A 26,626-nucleotide genomic window follows, 5' to 3' on the forward strand; every position below is an offset into this window, starting at 1 on the left:
GGGGATCTGTGATGGCGGAGTCTGTTATGGGGGGATCTGTGATGGGGGAGTCTGTTATGGGGGGATCTGTGATATGGGGGGGACTGATATGGGGGGATCTGTGATGGGGGAGTCTGTTATGGGGGAGTCTGTCATGGGGGGATCTGTGATATGGGGGATCTGTGATGGGGGGCTCTGTGATGGCGAAGTCTGTTATGGGGGAAGTCTGTGATGGGGGCGTCTGTTATGGGGGTATCTGTGATAGGGGAAGTATGTGATATGGGTGAGTCTGTTATGGGGGGATCTGTGATATGGGGGGGTCTGTGATGGGGGAGTCTGTTATAGGGGGGATCTGTGATATGGGGGGATCCGTGATCGGGGGCTCTGTGATGTTGAAGTCTGTTATGGGGGAAGTCTGTGATGGGGGCGTCTGTTATGGGGGTATCTGTGATGGGGGAAGTATGTAATATGGGGGAGTCTGTTATGGGGGGGAGTGTGTTATGTGGGGAGTCTGTTATGGGGGAAGTATGTTATGTGGGGCTTTGTGATGGAGAGGAGTTTGTGTTGGGGGGCTTTGTGATGGGGGGATCTGTCATAAGGGGCTTTGTTATGGGGTGAGTCTGTGATGGGGAGGGGGGGTCTGTGATTGGGAGGGGTTCTGTAATGAGGGGAGTCTGTGAAATACTGATAAGTTTATATTGATTAAAATTGTTCTTTATTTTAAATATTGTACTGTTTTTTTCCTGTTTTTTTGCACTACAAATAAGATGTGTGCATGGGAATTAGTTCATATTTTTTTAAACTATAGTGCTGCCCCCCACAGTCTGAGGGACCGTGAACTGGCCCCCTGTTTAAAAAGTTTGAGGACCACTGGTCTAAGGTTATCAGTGGTGTACCCCAAGGTTCAGTGTTGGGATCCTTACTTTTTAATATATTTATAAATGATATATGGTCTCGGATTAAAAGTATAATTTCAGTGTTTGCAGATGACACCAAGCTATGCAGTGGAATAATGTCCTTACAGGATGTCTCCAATTTACAAGCCAACCTCAATACACTGTTTAATTGGGCAACTATGTGGCAAATGAGGTTTAATGTTTATAAATGTAAAGTTATGTACTTGAGGTCTAAGAATATGCATGCATCATACATACTAGGGGGAGTGCAACTGGGGGAATCAATGGAGGAGAAGGATCTGGGGGTTTTGGTAGATCATAAGCTCAATAATAACATGCAAAGCAAAGCCGCGTTTTCCAAAGCGAGCAAAGTCCTTTCTTGTATTAAGAGAGGTATGGACTCCAGAGAGAGAGATATAATTTTGCCCCTGTACATATCATTAGTAAGACCTCATCTGGAAATGAAGTTCAGTTTTGGGCACCAGTTCTCAAAAAGGATATCAGGGAACTGGAGAAAGTGCAGAGAAGAGCAACCAAACTGATAAGAGGGATGGAGGAGCTCAACTATGAGGAAAGATTAGATTAACTGAATTTATTCTCTTTTGAGAAGAGGAGATTAGGGGGGATATGATCAACATCTACAAATACATAAGGGGTCTATATAGTGAACTTAGTGTTGAATTATTCACTTTAAGGTCATCACAGAAGACAAGGGGCCACTCTTCATGTCTAGAGGAAAAGAGATTTCATCTCCAAACACAAAAAGGCTTTGAAAAGGCTAAGAGCTGTGAAAATGTGGTATAGACTCCCTCGAGAGGTGGTTCTGGCCAGCTCAGTAGATTGTAAAAAAAAAAAAAAAAAGGCCTGGATTCTTTCCTAGATAAACGTAATATAACTGGATACAAATATTATAGGTAAAGTTGATCAGGGAATATCTGATTGCCTCTTGGGGATCAGGAAATATTTTTTTCCCTGCTGGAGCAAATTGGATCATACTTTGCTGATTTTTGTTTTTTTTGCCTTCCTCTGGATCAAATGTGGGTATAGAATTGTGAATTTTCCCTTCTTTTGGTTAAACTTGATGGACTTGTGTCTTTTTTCAACCAGACTATGTAACTATGTAAGATGTAACAGGGTGCAAAAAGTTAACATGGCTCCAGTTTTCAGACTAAAGTCAAGATTTTACAGGATCTATATCTTTTTTGTTTTTGTAATTGGCTGAACACCAGCAGAACACAGACTGGGAGAAGGAGAAGCAACACAAGAAGCCATTTAGATGTGCTGCAGTGCTCATGTGCTAACAAGGAACATGCTGATATCAAGAAAGAGAGCAGAGTGATTGGGGGATGAGCTTAACAGGCTGCTGCTTCTACTTTCCTAAAAAACTCTTTAGCAGGAACCAGCTGAGATTTGAATTTTATATGGGCAGGCTGAATGTGTCCAAGTTGATTGATCCATTAAGTTGGGTACAACCTGCCTACCGGATTTTACACGTGATTATCGCTAGCAGCTGTTATAGCCGTTAGCTACAATCACTGTCTTCTCCTGGTCGGGACTACTTCCCCCACCCCAACCCCCCCCCCCCGCCAGTAGAATACAATGGCGTGGTGGAATCCCCCGGTTGTAGGAAAGAAATTTGCTCTGGCTATGATCGGCCTAAAGGGATACTTAGGATGCATTTGTTTAATTTTTTATTACAGTGCTGGGACAGATCATGTGTCAATGGTAAAGGCAAGTAGCACTCATTTAGAAAGGAAATGTAATGTCCTACCTTACTACTTACAAAGTAAGGGCAATAGCTTGCTGAAAGCCCTGCAACATACACAGATGACTTGGAGATCAAAGTATAAAGGTAACTTGGTTTTCCAAAAAATAGTGTTTCATTTTAAAGGAGTTACTGACTTGAACAAACCAGGCCAGATGTCATTTTAGACTTGGCCTCTTAGCCTTATGCTTGTTCTAGTTCAGTGACTCAATAAATAGCGAAGGAAGGATGAGAACCTTAAAGCCTGCACTTTTAAATTACAAGTCGGCTCTTATATTTCTATCCTCACACGTCCCCTTTTAAGTTCAAAAACTGTCTTCTGGCTGGTCATGTAATATCCCAGGGTCCTACCATTTCTCCTCTCCAGTGGGTGCACATAATTACATCAGTGCCCAGGGAAATGTAACGATGTACCCTCTAGAGCAGGTGTAGGCAACCTCGGCCCTCCAGCTGTGGTGAAACTACAAATCCCATCATGCCTCTGTCTCTAGAAGTTATGCCTGTGATTGTGAGGGTCTTGCAAAGTCTCATTGGACTTGTATTTTCAAAACAGCTGGAGGGCCGAGGTTGCCTACCCCTGGCCTAGAGGGTGTGTCCATGATGATCTGGGCTCTCATGAAGGGGGTTGAAGGATGCTGGGCATCATTAAATGGGGAAAAGGCCCAGTCCTCGACCACATAGCATTGGGTACTGTAGAGAAATCAGATTTTGTTTCTTTCTAAAATATGATAGGCTACTTTTTACTATTTTTTTTTTTAAGTTTAAACTGGAATTGGACTTTATGTTATAAGTATGCATACCAAATAAATGTGATGGCTGTGTATTTCTGCTTAAAAATATAACTTCTAGAGGATTTTGAACTATATGACTAAGATAAAGATGTGTGCTGACACAATGACATGTCCTACGGTAATGCAAGACGCTGAGAAAAAGTGTTGACAGCCCAGAGACTCATAGACATTATGCAGACAAGACATCGTGGTTTAAAGTCACTGATTAAAAGTGAAAATTCCCAATGACCCAACTGTGTCACCGAGCATTGTGACACAAAAATTCTATTTATAATTCTAGCCAAACATCACGTGATCTCAGCAGAGAAATCTAGTTAATATCACAGAAGACAAACACGGGGGTGAGCATCAGGGTAAATGATGTCTAAGTGGTCTATTGCACCAACAAAAGATGACAATGCAAAAGCAAATCAGACTCCCAATATCGTTTTTATTGGCTTTAGGTGACCAAATTTGCAACAGGGCCTTATCTGCATAGTCATGACTAACTTAAAAAATAAGAACATCTGGCATCTGTACTAAAGGGTCATACAGTGAAGACAGACAAGAAAAGTGGTCTTAACCACTTGCGGATCACCCACCGTAGATATACTGTGGCAGGGTGGCCGCTCTGCACCAGATCATGTACCTAGTATGTGATTTGACACTTCCAGATCCACTGTGATCGCACACAGCGGGAGCCCAGTGGCAGGTACCATGGACTCAATGTCCACTGGCACTCACAGATTACACGGGACACAAGCAGAACGACAATCTGCCTTGTAAACAAGGCAGATCGGTCAGAAGAGAAGGCACAACTTAGGCACACAGATAACCCTTTGATCGCCCCTGATGTTAACCCTTCCCAGCCAGTGTCATTTGTACAGTGACACTGCATATTTTTAGCACTGATCACTATATTAGTGTCACTGGTTTCCAAAAAGTGTCAAAAGTGTCAGTTAGTGTCCAATTTGTCCGCTGCAATATCACAGTCCAGCTGATCGCCGCCATTACTGGTAAAAAATAAACAAACATATCCTATAGTTTGTTGACGCTATAACTTTTGTGCAAACCAATCGACATATGCTTTTTTTGCAGCGCTTAGTCATTACCCATTTCCACATTCATCTCTTTTTAGTGAACAGATTTGGATCTGATGTTGACAGATGTCAAGGGGAAATGGATGGTCGGATCGGGTCCGCCCAAAAAACTGACCAGCGGACCCGATGGGTCTGCTTGTGTGAAAGGGGCCTTACGGTTTGTTTTCTACAAAATTCAGCCACAACCTTAGTCTCTCCCGTCAGCTGAAGTGAGACCCTTGCTTTCTATGGGGATCTTCAAGATCATGCTGAGGCAGTGCAGAAAGCTTTGCAGGGAGGGAATCCAGGCTGCAGGCACCAAGTACAGAGACTGGTACTAGCAGGGGGCTTTACAGTCCCCAGGGCACAGTGAGTACTAGCCTTAAGGATCCTAGAGATTTTCCTTGCTACTTTAGGGAGAGCTCATCACAGTTCATTCAGGACCATACTCCTGCTGAGTATAGTGTTTGAGTTGCTCCAACACATAGATATGTACTACTGTACACTTGACTACATACAACTATTGGATAGTATCAGGAAGGCTTATAATTTGATCCAGCGTATATTAATTTCAACATATATTTGTTTAGATTTTTTCCCCATTTTTTTGTTTTATTATTTATATATATATATATATATATATATATCTTTATATTTTTTTTATTTTTTATTTGCCATTTATTATTTAATATATATATATATATATATATATATACACAGTGGGGGGTTATTTACGAAAGGCAAATCCAATTTGCACTGCAAGTGCACTTAAAAGTGCACTGAAAGTGCACTTGGAAGTGCAGTTGCTTCAAATCTAATGCCGCGTACACACGGTCGGACTTTTCGTCTACAAAAGTCCGACAGCCTGTCCGACATACTTCCGACGTACCTTCGGCGGACTTGCGGCAGACTTTCTTACGAACGGACTTGCCTACACACGACCACACAAAAGTCCGACGGATTCGTACGTGATGACGTACACCGGACTAAAATAAGGAAGTTCATAGCCAGTAGCCAATAGCTGCCCTAGCATGGGTTTTTGTCCGTCGGACTAGCACACAGACGAGCGGATTTCGGGGTCCGTCGTACTTACGACGTAAAGATTTGAAGCATGTTTCAAATCTAAAGTCCGTCGGATTTGAGGCTAAAAAAGTCAGTTGAAAGTCCGGAGAAGCCCACACACGATCGGATTACCAGCCAGCTTTAGTCCGTCAGCGTCCGTTGGACTTTTGTAGACGAAAAGTCCGACCGTGTGTACGCGGCATTAGGGGTAGATCTGAAATGAGGGGAAGCTCTGCTGATTTTATCCAATCATGTGCAAGCTAAAATGCTGTTTTTTATTTTCCTTGCATGTCCCCCTCGGATCTACAGCGACTTTACTTTCAAGTGCACTTGCAGTTCAAAGTGGATTTTCATTTAGTAAATAACCCCCAGTATCTCACAAAAGTGAGTACACCCCTCACATTTTTGTAAATATTTTATTATATCTTTTCATGTGACAACATTGAAGAAATGACACTTTGCTACAATGTAAAGTAGTGAGTGTACAGCTTGTATAACAGTGTCAATTTGCTGCCCCCTCAAAATAACTCAACACACAGCCATTAATGTCTAAACTGCTGGCAACAAAAGTGAGTACACCCGTAAGTGAAAATGTCCAAATTGGGCCCAATTAGCCATTTTCGCTCCCCGGTGTCATGTGACTTGTTAGTTGTAACAAGGTCTCGGGTGTGAATGGGGAGCAGGTGTGTTAAATTTTGTATTATCGCTCTCACTTGCTCATACTGGTCACTGGAAGTTCAACATGGCACCTCATAGCAAAGAACTCTCTGAGGATCTGAAAAAAATAATTTTTGCTGTACATAAAGATGGCCTAGGCTATAAAAAGATTGCCCAGACCCTGGCTCTGAGCTGCAGCATGGTGGCCAAGACTATAAAGAGGTTTAACAGGACAGGTTCCACTCAGAACAGGCCATGCCATGGTTGACCAAAGAAGTTGAGTGTATGTGCTCAGTGTCATATCCAGAGGTTGTCTTTGGGAAATAGACGTATGAGTGCTGCCAGCATTGCTGCAGGGGTTGAACGAGTGGGGAGTCAGCCTGTCAGTGCTTAGACCATACGCCGCACACTGCATCTAATTGGTCTGCATGGCTGTCATCCCAGAAGGAAGCCTCTTCTAAAGATGATGCACAAGAAAGCCCGCAAACAGTTTGCTGAAGACAAGCAGACTAAGGACATGGATTACTGGAACCATGTCCTGTGGTTTGATGAGACCAAGATAAACTTATTTGGTTCAGATGGTGTCAAGTGTATGTGGCGGCAACCAGGTGAGGAGGACAAAGACAAGTGTGTCTTGCCTACAGTTAAGCATGGTGGTGGGAGTGTCATGGTCTGGGGCTACATGAGTGCTGCCGGCACTGGGGAGCTACAGTTCATTGAGGGAACCATGAATGCCAACGTGTACTGTGACATTTTGAAGCAGAGCATGATCCCCTCCCTTCAGAGACTGGGCCACAGGGCAGTATACCAACATGATAACGACCCCAAACACACCTCCAAGATGACCACTGCCTTGCTAAAGAAGCTGAGGGTAAAGGTGATGGACTGGCCAAGCATGTCTCCAGGCCTAAACCCTATTAAGCATCTGTGGGGCATCCTCAAACAGAAGGTGGAGGAGCGCAAGGTCTCTAACTTCCACCAGCTCCGTGATGTCGTGATGGAGGACTGGAAGAGGACTCCAGGGGCAACCTGCGAAGCTCTGGTGAACTCCATGCCCAAGAGGGTTAAGGCAGCGCTGGAAAATAATGGTAGCCACAGAAAATATTGAAACTTTGGTCCCAATTTGGACATTTTTACTTAGGGGTGTACTCACTTTTGTTGCCAGTGGTTTAGACATTAATGGCTGTGTGTTGAGTTATTTTGAGGGGACAGCAAATTTACATTGTTATACAAGCTGTACACTCACTACTTTACATTGTAGCAAAGTGTCAAGGAAAAAATATTATATATAATGAATAGTCCCAGTCTATATAATTGGTGATGCAAAATTCATCGGTGGAAACCTCTAGTGTGAGGAATTGTTCCAAGAACTGGGATATGTGATTGTAGAAAAACACCACCACCGTGTGAAAAGGAGGCTTACCGAATTGTTTGGACATGTCAGAACATACGCTCTGCGTGCCAAACAGGCTTATAGTAAGGTGGATGAACTCTGGATCAGTATCCTAGGGCAGGGATTCACAGTTCTCAGCAGAATGGAAACATAAGGCCCATAACCTCTTGTACGGACTGATGCTCAGAATTCCACAGATACATAAAAGATACCAAGGGAGGAAGCAGAAGGGGACCACATAGCGTAATTCCATTAAACAAAAGTAAAATTTATTGAAGTAAGAACACTCACATGATTGAGAATGAAACAGTGCTTGTATAAAATCAATAGGCAGCAGTGGAGACCTTCCAAGGTCCCGCATCTGTGCCTATTCACACAGAATGTAGGACTCGGCCACGCCCCCCCCGGCGCCGCGTCATTTGATTTGATTGACAGCAGCGGGAGCCAATAGCTGCTATCTATCCAATCAGGACACAAGACACCAGCTAGATCTGGTGTTCGCGTTCCCGGATGATAAGTAAAATGGGGGGGCTGGAGCACTACAGAAGGTTTTTTACCTTAATGCATAGAATGCATTAAGGTGAAAAACCATGAGGGTTTACAACCCCTTTAAAGGGATGAGGTAGCAACCCTAATGTGCTCCTTAATGTCATTTTTTTTCAGGCTGCCAATGTTGTGTAATACCTGGTTGATCCAGCCTGTGCCCCAGCTCCTGAGAGTAAACTGACCATGCTAGTATGCCCGATCCAAGCTAGCATGGTCAGATTACATCTTGTGTCATCCCGCTGTTTGTACAAGCACACTGTTCAACAGAACAGCATGCTTGTACCTTCCATAGTCAATACTAAGCCGCCACCCCCCACCCATCACTCCTGGCTTGTGTTACTATGCATTTCCCTCCAGCCGCTCCTCCCCTCCAGCTGCTATTCCCTTCCTGTGTAGCCGCCGGGTGCACTTGCGTTCCATTGCCTTGGAAACACTGACACTTGACACCTAACAGAATTTCCTGAAATGGCAAACTATGCCCCACAGTGTGCACGCCCACCAGCAGGTCCGTGACTTGCTTGGGAGCAGAAAGCGATCACGCGACCTGCTCTTTTAAAGGCAGAAAATCAATTGCAGGCAAGTAAAAAAAAAAAAAAAAAAACAGATTAGAAACAAGGCTAGATGACTCTAATGAAACATGTTTTCAATTCTCCTTAAGGTTACAACCACTTTAACCTTTACATTCAAGAGAGTGGTTAGAGTGCTCAGAAGGAACAGATCAGCTTTAGTGCGCTCAGTTACACTTTTCACGGTTCTTTTCAGAGTATTCCAAGGCCTACCCTCACCCTATCCAAGTTAATGCAGCAAATAAATCTCAAAAAGGCATGCACAGTCTGTTTTCTGACTTGAGTGACTGTGAGCTTCTGTGTGTCTGGGTACCATGTGCCCATCAGGGAAGAGAACCCGGGACCAAACAGCCAGCCTGGTCTAGGGTCTGTGCTGCACAGGAGTTGCCTAAAACTGGCTAAGCATGGACTGGCAGAGATTTGAATCATCTAGGCAGGCTGATTGCAGGAAATCTACCCCCCTGGATGCTGTCCTTGCTGGGCTTTGGGCTGCTCCCCGCCACCTCAGCTCCTGGTAGCGATGCCCTTAGGGGGTCTCCAAATTGTAGTGCCACACTCCTACCATATAGTTACATTTGTAAGTACTTTAGATTGTTGGGGCTTTTATGGGTTTAATCTTCATTCATACTTCTTAATATCAACTCCTTTCCTTGGCAGGGTCAGACCATACACATATATCTACTATCATATATTACATAATTCAAGTCACGTGCATGCTCCTGAAGATTGGATCAATCCATGAAACGCGTAGAGCTATATAATGCCGTGTCTCTACCTATTATACTTATTATACGCAAATTATATGATATCAACTGTTTACCCTATGTGATGATCTGTTTTTATTACATGTAAACTTGTGTGTATATATATTAACTGCATTGATTCCATTATGTATCATGATTACCATTACTTACCAGAATACTGATACTATTATCATTATTAAATTATTTCTGTATACCTATGTGCTTCATTTAAAGTCCCACCGCCCCTTTCCCCATTCTTATTTAGACAGGGATGGAGGCACTGGACCTTACCAGGTCACCGCCTCATTTAAAGTCCCAAATTGTTTTGTTCTTTTCTCGGGTATATGTAAGGGTTTACAACCACTTTAAGCTTATATTTTTTACCACTTCAAGACCAGACCATTCTGACATTTCTCACATACATGTAAAAACCTGCATTTCTTTCCCAGAAAATGAATTAGAACTCCCAGACATTATACAGTATACAGTGGGGAAAATAATTATTTGATCCCCCTGCAGACTTTGTAAGTTTGCCCACTTACAAAGAAATTAAGGGTCTATAATTTTTATCATAACTGTATTTTAAATGATAGAGACAGAATATAAACAAAAAAATCCAGAAAAAACACATGATACAAATGTTATAAATTGAGTTACAGTTCAGTGAGTAAAATAAGTATTTGATCCCCAAGCAAAACATGACTTAGTACTTGGTGGAGAAACCCTTGTTGGCAAGCATAGAGGTCAGATGTTTCTTGTAGTTGGTGACCAGGTATGCACACATCTCAGAGGGATTTTTTTGTCCATTCTTTTATACAGATTTTCTCTAAATCCTTAAGATTTCTTGGCTTTCTCTTGGCAACCCAAAGTTTCAGCTCCCTCCATACATTTTCTATAGGATGGGCTGGGCCACTCCATGACCTTAATGTGCTTCTTCTTGAGTCACTACTTATTGCCTTGGCTGTATGTTTTGGGTCACTGCAATGCTGAAAGACCCATTCATGACCAGTCTTCAGTGTTCTGGATGAGGGAAGGTTCTAATCCAAGATTTTACAATACATGGCCCCATCCATTGGCCCCTCAATGCGGCAAAGACGGTCTGTACCTTTAACAGCCCCAAAGCATAATGTTTCCACATCAGTGTTTGACTGTAGGGATGGTGTTCTTAGGGTCATAGACAGCATTTTTCTTCCTTCAAACATGGTGAGTCCCCCTCCTCAAGAAGGCACATGTCTGTTCATGCCAATGAACATCTAAATGATTCAGTGAAGGACTGGGAGAAAATGCCGTGGTCAGATGAGACCAAAATTTCGCTCTTTGGCATTAACTCAACTTGTCGTGTGGAGGAAGAAAAATGCTGACTATGACCCTTATGCCCCGTACACACGGTCGGACTTTGTTTGAACATTCCGACAACAAAATCCTAGGATTTTTTCCGCCGGATGTTGGCTCAAACTTGTCTTGCATACACACGGTCCCACAAAGTTGTCGGAAAATCCGATCGTTCTAAACGTGGTGACGTAAAACACGTACGTCGGGACTATAAACAGGGCAGTGGCCAATAGCTTTCATCTCTTTATTTATTCTGAGCATGCGTGGCACTTTGTCCGTCGGATTTGTGTACACACGATTGGAATTTCCGACAACGGATTTTTTTGTCGGAAAATTTTATAGCCTGCTCTCAAACTTTGTGTGTCGGAAAATCCGATGGAAAATGTGTGATAAAGCCTACACACGGTCGGAATTTCCGACAACAAGGTCCTATCACACATTTTCCGTCGGAAAATCCGACCGTGTGTACGGGGCATTATACTATTGTATCACAAGTTGTAGATATACCAATTTTTAGCAGGGGTCCCTGACACCAGAAAGTTATTCTAAGGTTTGTTGTAAAGGTTGAGAAGGGCTGGTCTAGAAGGTCTTCAATCAGCTAATTTCCATGCCTAGCTATTATTGGTGGGGCCAAGACGTGACCCTCTAATGTATTCCACCACTGTCATACCTAGTTCAATAAATCTTGCCGGTTTGAAGTATAAAATGTAATGCAATAGTCAGAAAAAAACAAATTACACATTTGTACACACACGTAAATGTGTTCTCAGCTAATCCAATTTTATGTAAACTGAAAAGGAAATGATTATCTAAAGTGGATTATATGTAATACATTAGACCACAGGTTATATAAAAATAGACGATGTGCGCAAATATGTATAAACATCATGACTCACTAATCGAGAGACTCCAATGCCTATTACAGATATATCGTTCATTTATAAATGTTAAATGCTATTAGCTGGAATTTCCAAATCTACTCCATGATAAAGATATAAAATAACATTGTGGTGTTTTTAAATGTGTATCCATATTAGGAAGGTTAATGATTAAATGTCTCAGATGACGTGAACGTTTGCTTGTTTTTTTTTTTTTTATTAGTACACTACTCACTTTTTATCAGACTGCAGCTGTGGATTTTAGCTAGTAATAGTCTGCAGAAAATAAGAATAAATTTCTTACCCCTTCAACATACTGTAGCATTCGGCGGGTGCTTTCCAGCGACTGAAAAAGAAACAGATAGAAACTGTTACCATAAGAAAGATACTGATAGAAATTAATGCTGTTATTATTTTTCTTATTTGTGTGACTTTATTTTAAACCAGTGTAGGTCTAACAAACAGATGGGGAGGGTGGGTGTTGGGGTGTGTGTGGGGGGGGTGTCCACATATGTCTGGATGCGGTTTGCAGCCCAGAGTCCGGTGTGTTCCTGTTCACCGATTCAGGTGCAAATCAGGTCCAAATATTTGTCTGAATTCGCACTTGAATCTGACCCAAACACACACAGGACCCTTTTTGGAATGTGGACCACAGCCGCCCCAGGTCTGTGTGAACCGGCTCCATTGAAAGCCGGTCACATTCACATGTCATGCCAATTGGATACGGAGAAATCAGCATTCCACTTCGCACATATGTGAACCCCGCCTCAATGCTTCTCTGGGCCACTGGAATGGTGGAAGGATCATCATCATTGCTGCACAGGCTTAGGCAATACAGAAATAAAGCGACATTTTTTGTAGCACCTTTGTTTGTCTGATATCAAAGCCCCAAATAAGCAACAGTTTGGTAGATTAAGGCTGGGTTCACACATATGAGAAGTGGATGCCGGTTTCCCCACATCCAATTTGGTCCGGATTGAAAAAGGGTCCTGTGCGTGTTTGGGTCTGATTCAGGTGCGAATCCAGGCAAGAATTCGGACCTGATTCGCACCTGAACCGGTGAACAGACACGCACTGGAACCCAGGTACGAACCCGTGGCCACACGTGTGAAAACGGCGTTAAAATAGAAAAATAGGCGAAACTTTTTCTTTTCTATTTTGGATATAGTAAGAGAGGGTTATAACCCCTGTCAGTTTTCTTTTGCCATCTGTGTCCAATTGGAGAGATGTCACGTCACTTCCTGTCCCATAGCCAAAACAGGAAGTGAGAGGGAATCCCTGTACTGTAAGGGAATCCCTTGGGACCATTCAGGTCACCAGAACTAGTGTCCCTATTGGAAGATTTCCCCCCTATTACCGTACTTTTCTGGGGACAACTCAAAATTCGGGATTTTCTTTTACTTTCACTTTCAATGATGACGGTAAACAGGACAAACATAGAGGACGAATTTCTCCAACAGGGGCAATAAAAACTGGCAGGTGTTCTAATCCCTCTCCACTCTATCCAAAACTAAAAATAACGTTTTGCCCTTAGTTTTGATTTAATTTTCAGATCTACAGGAAAGAAAACAATCTATTTCTCTTTCTTGAAGACAGAGCTTCCCAAATATTACAAATAATGAATCTTTTTTTTCCCCCATGATCCATGTTACTGCAGATGAGGACCTCTCTTACTATGGGCTACCAAAGGAATTGAGTACTTGAGGAATTGAGGAATTGAGTGTTCTCTTTTTCCTCTTTTCACTAACATCCAAATTTTCAATACAAGCTTTTGGGGTGTACCCTCTTCTTCAAGTTCCAAGCAGTACTAATACTGAAGGTTTTAGCAGAATGTTAAGGCGGTAGTAAACCCGACTTGGTCATTTTTACCTACAGGTAAGCCTGTAGGTAAAAGGTAATTCTCCTGAAGATGTGCCGTTTGGAAGATAGTCACCCTGCATGCAGCTAGAGACATCACTGGAGCATGCTCTCTGAAGGTCCGGCATACCTTGCCGAAACTTCAGAGCTTCGTGCCACTGCATACTAGCACATTATGCCATTGCCTTGCAGGTGTTTTTCTTTTTTTTTAAACATCCACCGTTTACAACCGCTTTAAGTAAAACAATCTCTAAAGAGGAGAACTTTTTTTTGGACATTAGTGCAAATATAAAAGGACAGTACCCAATTGCTTTTGTTGCAAGTGCACTAATATGGCTACAACCACCTCAACTATGGGCAAACAACCCAAGTAGCTGGCTCTCTAGCCCCTTCAGATCTGTGCTATAGCCGAATGACGTCTACAGCGCGGACTAGACGTCCTCCCCCTTGCACGCTCCCAACGCGCCCCCCCTGCAGGGCATGCGCAGCGCGAGCTGTGAACCCCCGAGTCAGTGAGTCTCGGGTGATCACAGATCGGAATAAGGGGCTGATTCCGGACCCTTACCACTGTCAGCCAATGACAGCTGATCACGTGATGTAAACAGAAAATCGGTAATCGTTTTTTCCTCTCCTCGCGCTGACAGCGTGAGAAAAAAAAAAGCCGATCACCGACTTCTGTGCAAAGGACATCGGTCCCGAAGAGGAAGAGGCGAAGCCGCCTCATCTATGCCCACCAGTACCGCCTGCCACTGCCACCTTCCAGTGCCCACAGTGTCACGAATCAGTGCCCACCAGTGCATAAGTGCCAGCATTCAGTGCCACCTATCAATGCCCACGAGTGCCACCTATCAATGTCTACCAGTGGTGCCAATCAGTGCCTCATCAGTGCCTCCTAGCAGTCCTGCCTATCAGTGTCACCTACCAGTGCTGATCAGTGCCCATCACTGCCATCCATCAGTGCCCATCAGTGCCAGCTATCAGTGCCACCTTTTAGTGCCCTTCAGTGCCACCTATCAATGTCCATCAGTGCCACCCATCAGTGCCACCCATCAGTGCTCATCACTGCCACCTATCAGTGCCAATCAGTGCCAGCTATCAGTGCCACCTATCAGTGCCCTTCAGTGCCACCTATCAATGCCCTTCAGTGCCGCCCATCGATGCCACCTCTCAGTGCCCACCAATGCCACCTATCGGTGCCCACCAGTGCCACCTCATCAGTGCCCATCAGTGCCGCCTATTAGTGCCCATCAATGCAGCCTATCGGTGCCCATCAATGCAGCCTCATCAGCGTACATCAATGAAGGAGAAAAATTACCTGTTTGCAAAATTTATTAACAAAATATAAAATGGTTTTGTATTTATTTTTGGAAATTTCGGTCTTTTTAATTTTTTTTAACAAAAAATAAAAAACCCAGAGGTGTTTAAATACCACCAAAAGAAAGCTCTATTTGTGGGAAAAAATAATAAAAATTTCATTTGGGTACAGTGTTGTATGATCTCACAATTGTCGTTCAAATAGTCACAGTGCTAAAAGCTGAAAATTGGTCTGGGCAGGAGGGGGGTTTAGGTGCCCAGTAAGCAAGTTTCTAGCCAGTGTTGTATTTTTTGGCTACTAAAAAGGTAGAACAATTTGCAAATTAAATTCAAAATGATATAGTGTACTATGGTTAAGGCTTTCTTATAGTGCAATAATAATCTAATGATTATGCTAGTTAGACTTCAGTAAAATATATCATTAGCTCACTGTCGTCCTGTTCACACAGGCATTTGTTTTATTTGTTTGTTTGTTTTTCTGGAAAAATTCTGTAAGCAGTTATAACCCTCCCTTACTCTATCGAAATTTAAAAAACAAAAAGGTTTTGCCTATACTTTAAATCCAACTTCTGATATTTTTTTTTCTTTTAAAACTCAATAGAGCCTTCTTATTTTATTACTGTATTTGGCAGTCAAGATATGTTTACAGTAATATATGTGACTTTTATTTACTATTTTTTACAATTTTCCTATCAGTAAAGTGTTGAAGTGAGGGTTCGAAAATCCTGTACTGCGCAAAATGGAATGTCAGACCTTTGCTCTCATACACAAACTCTCCTGGGGTCCGCCTTGCCCCAATGAACATGGTTCTAATCAACATTTCGCTTCCTGAGTAGTACCAGTGTTTCGGGAGAGGGTGTGTTAAAGCTAAGCCAGCCATAGACGGTTTGAATTTTCGGCCAGTTCAGCAGGGACTGGCCGAGATTCGAACCATGTATGGGCAGGCTAAATGTACCCAAGTTGATAGATTGAAAAAAGTGGGTATAACCAGCCTGTCAGATTTTACATGTGATTATTGCTAGAAACTATTATAGCTGCTAGCAGAAATGACTGGGGGTTATTTACTAAAGGCAAATCCACTTTGCACTACAAGTGCAAAGTGCACTTGAAATTGCACTGAAAGTGCACTTGGAAGTGCAGTCATTGTAGATCTGAGGGGGACATTCAAAGCTTATAAAAAACAGCATTTTAGCTTGCACAGGATTGGATGATAAAATCAGCAGAGCTTCCCCTCATTTCAGATCTACCCCTCAGATTTGACTGCACTTCCAAGTGCACTTTCAGTGCAATGCAAGTGCATTTTGCGCTTGTAGTTTGCACTTGTAGTGCAAAGTGGATTTGCCTTTTGTAAATAACCCCCATAGTGTACTACTGGTGGGAGAACATAATGGGGTTGATTTACTAAAGGAAAATAGACTGTACACTTTGCAAAGTGCAGTTGCTCCAGAGTTTAGTAAATGAGCAGAGGCTCTGCCGACTGCTATCATCCAATCATGTGTAAGCAAAAATGCAGTTTTTTTAAATTTCCTTGCACGTGATAGGGTATTCTTTGCAAAGTGAAGCCTTACCTTGTTTACTAAGCTCTGGAGCAACTGCACTTTGCAAAGTGAACAGTCTATTTGCCTTTAGTAAATCAACCCCAATGCCTCCACAGGAGGGATTCCACATCAACACTAAGGGGTTGATTTACTAATGCAAAGTAGACTGTGCACTTTGTAAAGTGTAGTTGCAACTCTGAAAGAGCAGTTGCTCCAGAGCTTAGTAAATGAACAGAAGCTCTGCTGACTTCCATCATCCAATCATGTGCAAGCAAAAATGCAGTTTTTTAACTTTCCTAGCACATGATTGGGTATTCTTTGCAAAATGAAGCTTTAGCTCATTTACTAAGCTCTAGAGCAACTGCACTTGTAGAGTTCAACTGCACTTTGCAAAGTGCAGAGTCCATTTGCCTTTAGTAAATGAACCCATAACTGTGTTGATGGGGAAATCGAGCGATTTTATTTCCTACAACTAGAAAGAAAATCACTCCATCTATGGCCGGTATTAGACTCTCCTATGTGCTGCCTGCCCAGCCCAGCTGCAGAACAGATAAAAAAAGTAGAAACAAAGGCATATGTATTACTGGATTACTCAGTCTGTTTGAATTACAATAATAATTAAAGAGGGTTCAGCCGGGCTTTATGTTTTGTAGGGGTGGAAGCTCAGTCAGGTTTTTATTGCTGACCCTGGTGTGAAAAAAAAAAAACACAACTAAAGCTGCCCGTACATTATACATTTTTCTTTAAGTTTACCTTCAACTATGTAGTGGAAGGGCCTGTCTGATTGCATATAAATTGAAAGTGTTTCGGTTTGACCTCATATTATATGGTTTTGGTAAATCTAAAGGAAAATTGTACAATAAACTTGTATAATGTATGACCAGTCTAACAGAGGTTCTAATCCTTCCTCACCCATTGTCTGAATGCATGAACAGTGCATCTGATAGGATGCAGTCACTATTCGGCTGACAATTTTCCATCCAGCTTAGTTGATTTTTCGATTGACTTTCGTCGATCAGGGTGGCACTGATAGGGTCATCCATGGATCGAATATTGGACAATCCAGCAGAAATTGACTGAAAATCGCTCCATGAATGGCTAGTGTTGATCCCCACCACACTACTGAACTAGGGCCATTCTTTAAAGCGGAGTTCCACCCACTTTTTTAACTTGTTCTTATTCAATCTATTAATGCCAATAATTTATTCATTGATCTTTTTTTTTTTTTTCGTCAGCTTAACTTGTATCAAAGCTGATCAATTTCATTTCCTCCTTCTTCCACCTCCGACTAATAACGTCTTTTCCCGGCGGCGCACTGTCACCTGGGAGCTTGGTGTCATAATTCCCAGGAGCCAGTGTGTATCGCCGCCGCTCAGCATTGCAAGATTTCAAAACTGGAAGTGCCGCAATGGCGGAAATGACGCGATACAAGGCGTTACCAAACGCCATTTTAAATGTGGGCATCCAGTGCATAGCATCTTTGTTGCCATCACAACGGGGCAGGCACTTCCGACAACGCCCCCCGTTGTGATGGCAACGTCAGAAGTTGATGGCGCTGCGAGCCAAACATACTGTGCCTGCGTGAGAACGGGCGGTGCATGCTGGTCGCTTAGCAGCGCCGTATTACGGAAGGTAGTGCTTGTGGGCTTCACATGCCCACAAGTAATATGGAAAATGCCAGGAGACAAGAATAAAAGATATCTTTTGATTACAAATCGGCAATCGAGCGGCGATCGATCCTAAAAACATGAGTGCTATATATGAGTTCTAATCCAAAGATATTCATCATAAAAAAAAAAAAAAATTATATACAGTTGGAACTCCACTTTAAGGCCCCTTTCACACTGGGGTGGTGGGGGCGTCGGCGGTACAACAGCGCTATTTTTAGCGCTGCTGTACCGTCGTTCTTGCAGCGGTATTCGGCCGCTAGCGGTGCGGTTTTAACCCCCGCTGGCAGCAGAAAAAGGGTTAAAATCCCTCGTACAGCGACTTTTTCACCGTCCTGCCAGCGCACCGCTTCAGTGTGAAAGCCCTCGGGCTTTCACACTGAACAAACAGCGGAGGCTGTTTAGGGGCGGTTTGCAGGCGGTATTTTTAGCGCAATACCGCCTGCAAACCGCCTCAGTGTGAAAGGGGCCTTAGGAAGAAAAAAAAAGGATCAAAAGGAACACCTGAAAAGTGAAATAGATGTTTAGCAAACACATCCCTGCCTATGTCCACCTGCTTCATCTGTCACATGTATAGAATCTATTTACATCAAACAGTTGGGAAGAGACAGATGGAAGAGGAGTCAGGTGAGGGCTCAGAAAAAACTGAATGACAAACAATAATACACACTCAGGTAAATAGTAACCAGACAAATACTCTTCACTGCAAATATCAAGACAAGCAGGATGATGTGTAACACTTCAATTATTATAGCGTTATTGTAAGTAAACTAATTTAAAGGATAAATTCACTTTCTCAGGAAATCAGACTATTATGACGATTCACTAAGAGTTAAATAATGGCAAAAAAAAAAAAAAATGGCATGACCCTTCGGGTCTGGTATGGATTTTTTTTAGTTTTGGCGAGACCCCGCCCACCCAAATCCCCACACTGTTTTTTTTTCATAATGTTTATTTGCCAGCTTTTTTTTTTTTTTTTACAATCAGCTGTGATCGGGGAATACCGCTGACAGCTGATGAGTCGTCAATGCGGCGGCCCCCTCCTTAGTAGCCAGCTATTTGTCAAGAAACAGCCTGGGGGGTCGGCTGTTTTTTCACAAATACTGCATGTGATACCGCCAGCTAAGCCCTGGTGGTAATTATCGCATGGTTTTTAATGCTCTGGTCCGTTGGACTTAAGAGCTGAATTAGACTTAAGAGCTTTTAATGCGATATTTACAGGCACGTTTTTTTTTTTGGTAAATACCGTTACGGTATTTTTTTTTTTTTTTTTTCTGTGAATTGGACTTACTTTACCACATGCGATAATGTATGCAAATGAGTAATATGATACCCTTATTGCACGCAGTAAAGCTTTGTGAATTGACCCCATAGTCAGTCGCTCCTGGTAGGCTGAGAGTGAGATCACAAGACCCAGGCTTAATGTACACGGGAAGTTTTTACAACCTCTCCTCAACGATTTAACTTGACAGATAGTAACCCACATTTAAAACGTCCGTTTTGCCGCATTTACATGCCACGTTTAGCAGCGTTTTGCCACGTTTAAAAACGTCAATGGCGACCTAAGGTGGCAATGCCTTTTAATCCGTCTCTGTATGGAAGCTAGGGGCAATAATATGAAATCAGTGTATGCACCCAAAGAGAAGTCATAAAAAAATATAACACTCACCTCATCGGCCAGCTGGTCGGCACGCCGTTGCATCTCTTCGAGCTCATTGCGCATGTCAGCGTCCTCAGCCATTGTGATTGGATGTGTGCTTTGGGGTTTGGGAACTTGAAATGTGCAACCTCAGACCTGTAAAGTAACAAAGTTCAAATATTAGACCTTTATGAATCAATTTTTATATTTTAAAATCAACAATAACCTTGATAAGAACTCATCTTTCATTGGTAAAAGAGCAATGTATAAGAATATATTATATGTAGGATGCGTTGAAAATCTATTATTAAAGTGATATTAAGGCTTGTTTAAAAAAAAACAAAAAAAACAAACATGTTATACTTACCTGCTCTGTTCAGTGGTTTTGCACAGAGCAGCTCCGATTTTCTTCTTTTCAGGTCCCCCGCTGGCGATCTTGGCTCCTCCCCCTTGAGCAGTACCCCAGCTAATGAAGCTGATGAGCATACTTTTTTTCTCCTATGATACTTAGTGCCATCTAGTGACCATAAGAGAGTATTTTCCCCATTCACACTTTTGTTTAAAATAATATTCGATCTGCATGAAATATAGCCTGAAAATATCAGATTTTGTCCTATTCACACAGAATGAATTTAAATGCAATTTCGTTTCAATTTTGTTTGATTAAGGTTTTCAAATATAGAAAAAAAAACAGAGCTTAAATTTACAATAGACAATGACGTTCCATTATAAAAAACAGTTGCATACATTTAAGATACAATGTCTATTTAATGATTACCAAGGGTATACTTTACCAAAACTATATATATATATATATATATATATATATATATATATATATATATATATATATATATGAAAATAGAACCACAGAGGATAGCGCACACATACAAAAATGCAAAAGAAGTAGCTTTTAAATCTTACAAAGCTGCTTAAAAGCACCTAATTTTAATGAGTAAATATGGGGATTTAGTCACATAATATGGCCATAACATGCTTATGCCCACCACTGCGCCAAAGTACCCTATTTTCAGTGGGTCCTACAGTATTCATAAAAAAGAAAGATAAATCCCACTTCTCTCAACCATGGGAGATACTCGCCCCTTACATGGGAGATGTGTGCTAGCTGCAGACTACACTGCTTAAACTGCACTATGAAGAGACTCATAGTCCTGACCAGACTCCTTGGGGTGAAGCACCCAACCCATCCACACCAGTACTTTATTGTCCGTGTCCACTAACAAGTTTCTCCAGAAATTTCTCCTTCATATATATATATATATATATATATATATATATATATATATATATATATAAAAGAAGGATAAAAAGGGAAGAAAGAGAAAAAAAATAATAAATATTTTCTTTCTCTTATTTTTCTTCCCCCTTTTTAACTCAACACTTATGGCCCGTACACACAATCCGAAAATTGTAAGAAAAATACCGCTTTCGAAGCGATCGTATGATAATCAGATCGTTAGTACAGAGCTTTTGAGAGCCGATCATGACAGTTCATCCGATATTATCCAATCAGACAAGCACGAAAATGATTCTCGTACAATATTAGATCGTACGATTTTCGTTTAATCAGTACAGTTGTCGTCTGAAAATACAATACAAATACATTACAACACATGACAATACTTTCGATTGTTATGAGAATTTTTGTAACTTTAGTAAACGCTTCAGGTTCGATATACAGTACGACTAGCATGCAAAAAAAAAAAAAAAAAAATGGACGATCTGTCGTCCGATTTTCAAATCGTGTGTACGGGGCATTGGTAGGATCAAGCATTCCAACAAAAATTGTCTTATACTTCACAATTGCGTTCGGGGATACATCTGTGTGTATATTATTCATATTGTATTTTTTTTTTCCTCACCAAAACATCAATGTAAAAGGGAAAAAAAAGAAAAGATAAAGCAAAGAAAAAAAAAGTAAGAAGAGGAGGAGGGAAATATGGAAATATGGAAAGGTTGCTTGGGAAAAGGGGTACATGCAGTTTCAATGGACAAACAACTATGCAATTTTTTTTATACATACAATGAAAAAAAAATCTTCAAGCTAGTACTGTAATGACTGGTGTAGTACACATTTAGTTGAAATAAAAAGTTGTCCTGAACAATATATATATATATATTTACACAGTTGTGCTCATAAGTTTACATACCCTTGCAGAATTTATGATTTCTTGGCCATTTTTCAGAGAATATGAATAACACAAAAACTTTTCTTTCACTCATGGTTAGTGTTTTTGGATGAAGCCATTTATTATCAGTCAACTCTGTTTACTGTTTTTAAATCATAATGGCAACAGACACTACCCAAATAACCCTGATCAAAAGTTTACATACCCTGGTGATTTTGGCCTGATAACATGTACACAAGTTGACACAAAGGGGGTTGAGTGGCTATTAAAGGTAACCATCCCCATCTGTGATCTGTTTGCTTGTAATTAGTGTGTGTGTATACAAGATCAATGAGTTTCTGGACTCCTGACAGACTCTTGCAACTTTCATCCAGTGCTGCACTGACGTATCTGGATTCTGAGTCATGGGGAAAGCAAAAGAATTGTCAAAGGATCTGCAGGAAAAGGTAGTTGAACTGTATAAAACAGGAAAGGGATATAAAACGATATCCAAGGAATTGAGAATGCCAATCAGCAGTGTTCAAACTCTAATCAAGAAGTGGAAAATGAGGGGTTCTGTTAAAACCAAACCACGGTCAGGTAGACCAACTAAAATTTAAGCCACAATCGCCAGGAAAATTGTTCGGGATGCAGAGAAAAACCCACAAATAACTTCAGGTGAAATACAGGACTCTCTGAAAACATATGGTGTGGCTGTTTCAAGATGCACAATAAGGAGGGACTTGAAGAAAGATGGGCTGCATGGTTGAGTCGCCAGAAGAAAGCCATTACTATGCAAATACCACAAAGTATCCCGCTTACAATACGCCAAACCGCACAGAGACAAGCCTCTAACCTTCTGGCACAAAGTCATTTGGAGTGATAAGACCAAAATTGAGCTTTTCGGCCATAACCAATGCCATAAACACTACATTTGGAGAGGAGTCAACAAGGCCTATGATGAAAGGTACACCATTCCTACTGGGAAACACGGAGGTGGATCGCAGGGCCATCTTAATAGCAATATGGGCCCCTGGGCAAAGAATTGCATGGGGGTCCCTACAAGAAATTAGATTTTGTTATACTGTTATAAAACATATCAAATAAAACAAAATCAAATTTCTTCATAAATTTAGGCCAAAGTGTATTCTGCTACATATCTTTAGTCTACAAATTATGGGATATATACTGAAATTTACACAGCTATGCTGGTGCTAACTGTACTAATGACATTGGCTGGGAAGGGGTTAACTATGTGCCTATCACGTGTAATGTGTGTTGCTTTTACTCACAGATCTGGTTGTTTTTCCCCTTGCTTCCCCCCCCCCCCCCCCCCCCCCGGAGAAGAAACAGCCAGATCATTGTTCTGTGTACAGAGTCCTGTGTGTTTGTAAATGCAGGACTCTGTGCTGTGATTGGACACAGCTGATCAGCAGGTTTCTGACAAAATAATTGGCTGAAACCTGTCATTCAACTTGTGCTGTCCCCAATCACAGCATGGGTTGGTGGGGGCAAGCGTGTGTGCCCCAAAAATCTGGAAAACAAGTAGCAACATACAGGTATGTTGTCTGGCATGCCTGTGACGCCCAAGCTCAATAAAAATAGTGTGGGTGGGTGGCAAGTGGCAAAGGTATATTCACACCAGAAAACCCTTAGCTGGGCTTGTGCACATGCTGTAGCCACTTTTCTCCATGACTGCAGCAAGAATTATATTGAGTTATACAAGAATTATATCAGCAGTTGCATTTGGTGGGCATTACTGCTCATCAAACACAACCCATTCAAATAAAAGGGTCCGTGCTGAATCTACCTCAAAACCATGTAGTGGTGGGGGTGATGCAGCATTTAGAGGGGGTAAAACAGGTGGTGAGGGCCTCCTTGCTGCCTGTCAAATACCTCTGAAAAACAATCTATGTGTGGATTGCTTTTCAGAGGAGTGGAACCCACTGGTTTGCAATCAGGGACTCAGAGCAGCGGAGACGAGGGAGGGACATATGCCATTTTTAAAGGTGGGGGGTGAGGGGTGTTTGGACACTGGAGTCACTCACCAATTTTGTAGGCTCTAGTGTGTGTGTCCTCCAATTTTTCACCTGCTGCACAGCACACACACACCTTCCATACTTCCAGCATAGGGATGTCTGTGCGTGTCCACATCAGGGGTGGAGCTGCTGGCACAGGCACAGCAGGGATTGGCTACATTACAAGGAGGTGGGGCAAAAATGATTGGCCTCTCCAGCACCCTGCGCTGTTCACTATGAAGCCGGGCTTAATATCTCACATTTGTGTGAGTGAGATATGGAGTAACAGGATCAACAAAGGCAGCCATAGAGAGCACTGTGTACCCGTTCCCAGCCACAGACTTCTGGCTGGAAGGAGGATGGAGCAGCCGACATTCGGCAGCGATTACAGAGGCTCAGGTGAGAGCTTGGAGTCTGAAGATGGCAGACAGATGATGCCATCACCGGACCAGTGCCCGCTCAGCCTGAGCTTTCTGTGGACACATTGGGGCCACCAATCTTCTGGGACTACAGTTCCCATTATGCATCCCCAGAGTCTTCTCTGCTGTGGCCAATTGGGAAAGCAGACAAGTAGGTGAGCGTTGCGGCAAACTAGCTTGGAGCTGCTCTCTCTTCTCCTGTTCGGCTGACAGGAGAAAGGGGAGGGGGCGAGCGGGGGAGATACACCCAAAACCCGCCTCTCCCTTGTCACATCACCGTGCAGTGCGTGCTGTTACCATGCCACTTGACCTCCATACTGCATCCTCCTAGATCGGAGCTGGCCCTGATGGTGCCCCATGAGCACCATCAGAGGTGCCCGCTCGATAAGACCGCCCTGGTGGATCACTGACGTTTTGGAGATGTGTGAGCTACAAAGGCACAGGAAATTTGGTCAAAATTAATGGTAAGATGATTGCAGTATGTTATTAAAAATACTGGAGGAACATTTGCATTCATCAGCCAGGAATCTGCACACGGGACGTAATTGGACATTCCAACATGACAATGATCCAAAACACAAGGCCAAGTCGACCTGTCATTGGCTACAGCAGAATAAAGTGAAGGTTCTGGAGTGGCCATCTCAGTCTCCTGATCTCAATATCATTGAACCACTCTGGGGAGATCTCTAACATGCAGTTCATGCAAGAAAGCCCAAGAATTTACAGGAACTGGAGGCTTTTTGCCAAGAGGAACGGGCAGCTTTACCATCTGAGAAGATAAAGAGCCTCATCCACAAATACCACAAAAGACTTCAAGCTGTCATTGATGTTAAAGGGGGCAATACACGGTATTAAGAACTGGGGTATGTAAACTTTTGATCAGGGTCATTTGGGTAGTTTCTGTTGTGATTATGATTTAAAAAGAGTAAACACAGTTGATTGATAATAAATGGCTTCAGCCAAACATTAACCATGAGTGAAAGAAAAGTTTTTGTGTTATCATTAATATTCTCTGAAAAATGGGCAAGAAATAATACATTCTGCCAACTTATGAGCACAACTGTAATATATTGTTCAGGACTACTTTTTATTTCAACTAAATGTGTACTACACCAGTCATTGTGTCTAGGAAAGGCTAATTCTCATTTATCAGGCAGTTACCTACATTACATTAAAAAGACAAATGGGGAATATTTTTTGTAAATATTTGAACAAGAAAAAAATAGGTGATGATGCCGAGTGTGCTTGACAGCTGTGCCGAGGGTAAACATTGGTGAACAATGTATGCGTCTCTAAATGACCTGGGGCTGTATACAGTGCTATGGAGTATTTCTGCTGGATGGACCTGCTCTATAAATAATGCAACCCCTCTGTGTGATGATAAAAATAACACTTTAATTATATCTCAGTGAGATCTGCTAGCAGTACCTTCATTAATTATGCTGTACGATGCTAAATGAATTTACCTCTATGCAAGGTTCAGTGATAGTCATGTTCATCAAACATTTTAATAATGTTACACATAACTTGGTTGTAAAGGCTTAAGTTTTTTTTACCTTCATGCATTCAACGCTTGAAGGTAAAAAAATTAGGGCTGCGGAAATTAACGATTAATTCCTTGATTAATTGTTAATTTTATTGATCGATCAAAATTTTTTTGATCGGTAGGCTGCCTGCCCTGGGGGCGCTTTGGGCCAGGCTGTGGCTGCAGCGCAGCGCTCCGCTCCCTCCTCCTCCTCCACTATATGTCATACACAGTCTGCGGGCATCTCCCACTGTGTGTCTCCGAGCTGAGTGTGAAAACTTTGGCCGCGCTGTGAGAAAAGTCCCGCCCTCCTCCTAGATCATCTTGTGTGATAGACGCAGTGTTCTGTCTATAGACGCAGTGTTCTGTCTATCACACGAGCTGATCTAGGAGGAGGGCGGGACTTTTCTCACAGCGCAGCCAAAGTTTTCACACTCAGCTCTGAGACACACAGCGGGAGATACCTGCAGACTGTGTAATCCAGGCACAGGCACCGACTACAGTGAGGCTGCGATTATGGGCACAGTGAGACTGCCATTATAGGCACGGCGAGGCTGCCATTATGGGCACGGTGAGACAGCATTATGGGCACGGTGAGGCTGCGATTATGGGCACGGTGAGACAGCATTATGGGCACGGTGAGGCTGTGATTATAGGCACGGTGAGACAGCATTATGGGCACGGTGAGGCTGCGATTATGGGCACGGTGAGACAGCATTATGGGAACGGTAAGGCTGCGATTATGGGCACGGTGAGACAGCATTATGGGCACGGTGAGGCTGCGATTATGGGCACGGTGAGACAGCATTATGGGCACGGCGAGGCTGCGATTATGGGCACGGTGAGGCTGCGAT

At 42.4% G+C, this 26,626-nt stretch overlaps 1 protein-coding gene across 2 annotated transcripts in view; it reads right to left on the reverse strand.

Annotated features, from left to right (window-relative positions):
* Nucleotides 1–26,626, reverse strand: part of SNAP25 (synaptosome associated protein 25) — a 181,455-nt gene that overhangs the window by 71,396 nt on the left and 83,433 nt on the right. For both annotated transcript variants that reach the window (XM_073628277.1, XM_073628278.1), the window contains exons 2-3: nucleotides 19,712–19,837; nucleotides 11,971–12,012 (exon numbers count right to left, since the gene is read on the reverse strand). In XM_073628277.1, coding sequence (XP_073484378.1) covers nucleotides 11,971–12,012; nucleotides 19,712–19,783 — 114 coding nt within the window. In that variant the 5' untranslated portion in view covers nucleotides 19,784–19,837. The remainder of the gene's footprint in view (nucleotides 1–11,970; nucleotides 12,013–19,711; nucleotides 19,838–26,626) is intronic.

The sequence above is a fragment of the Aquarana catesbeiana genome, linkage group LG04 (assembly GCF_042186555.1).
Source record: "Aquarana catesbeiana isolate 2022-GZ linkage group LG04, ASM4218655v1, whole genome shotgun sequence".
Taxonomy (NCBI): Eukaryota; Metazoa; Chordata; class Amphibia; order Anura; family Ranidae; genus Aquarana; species Aquarana catesbeiana.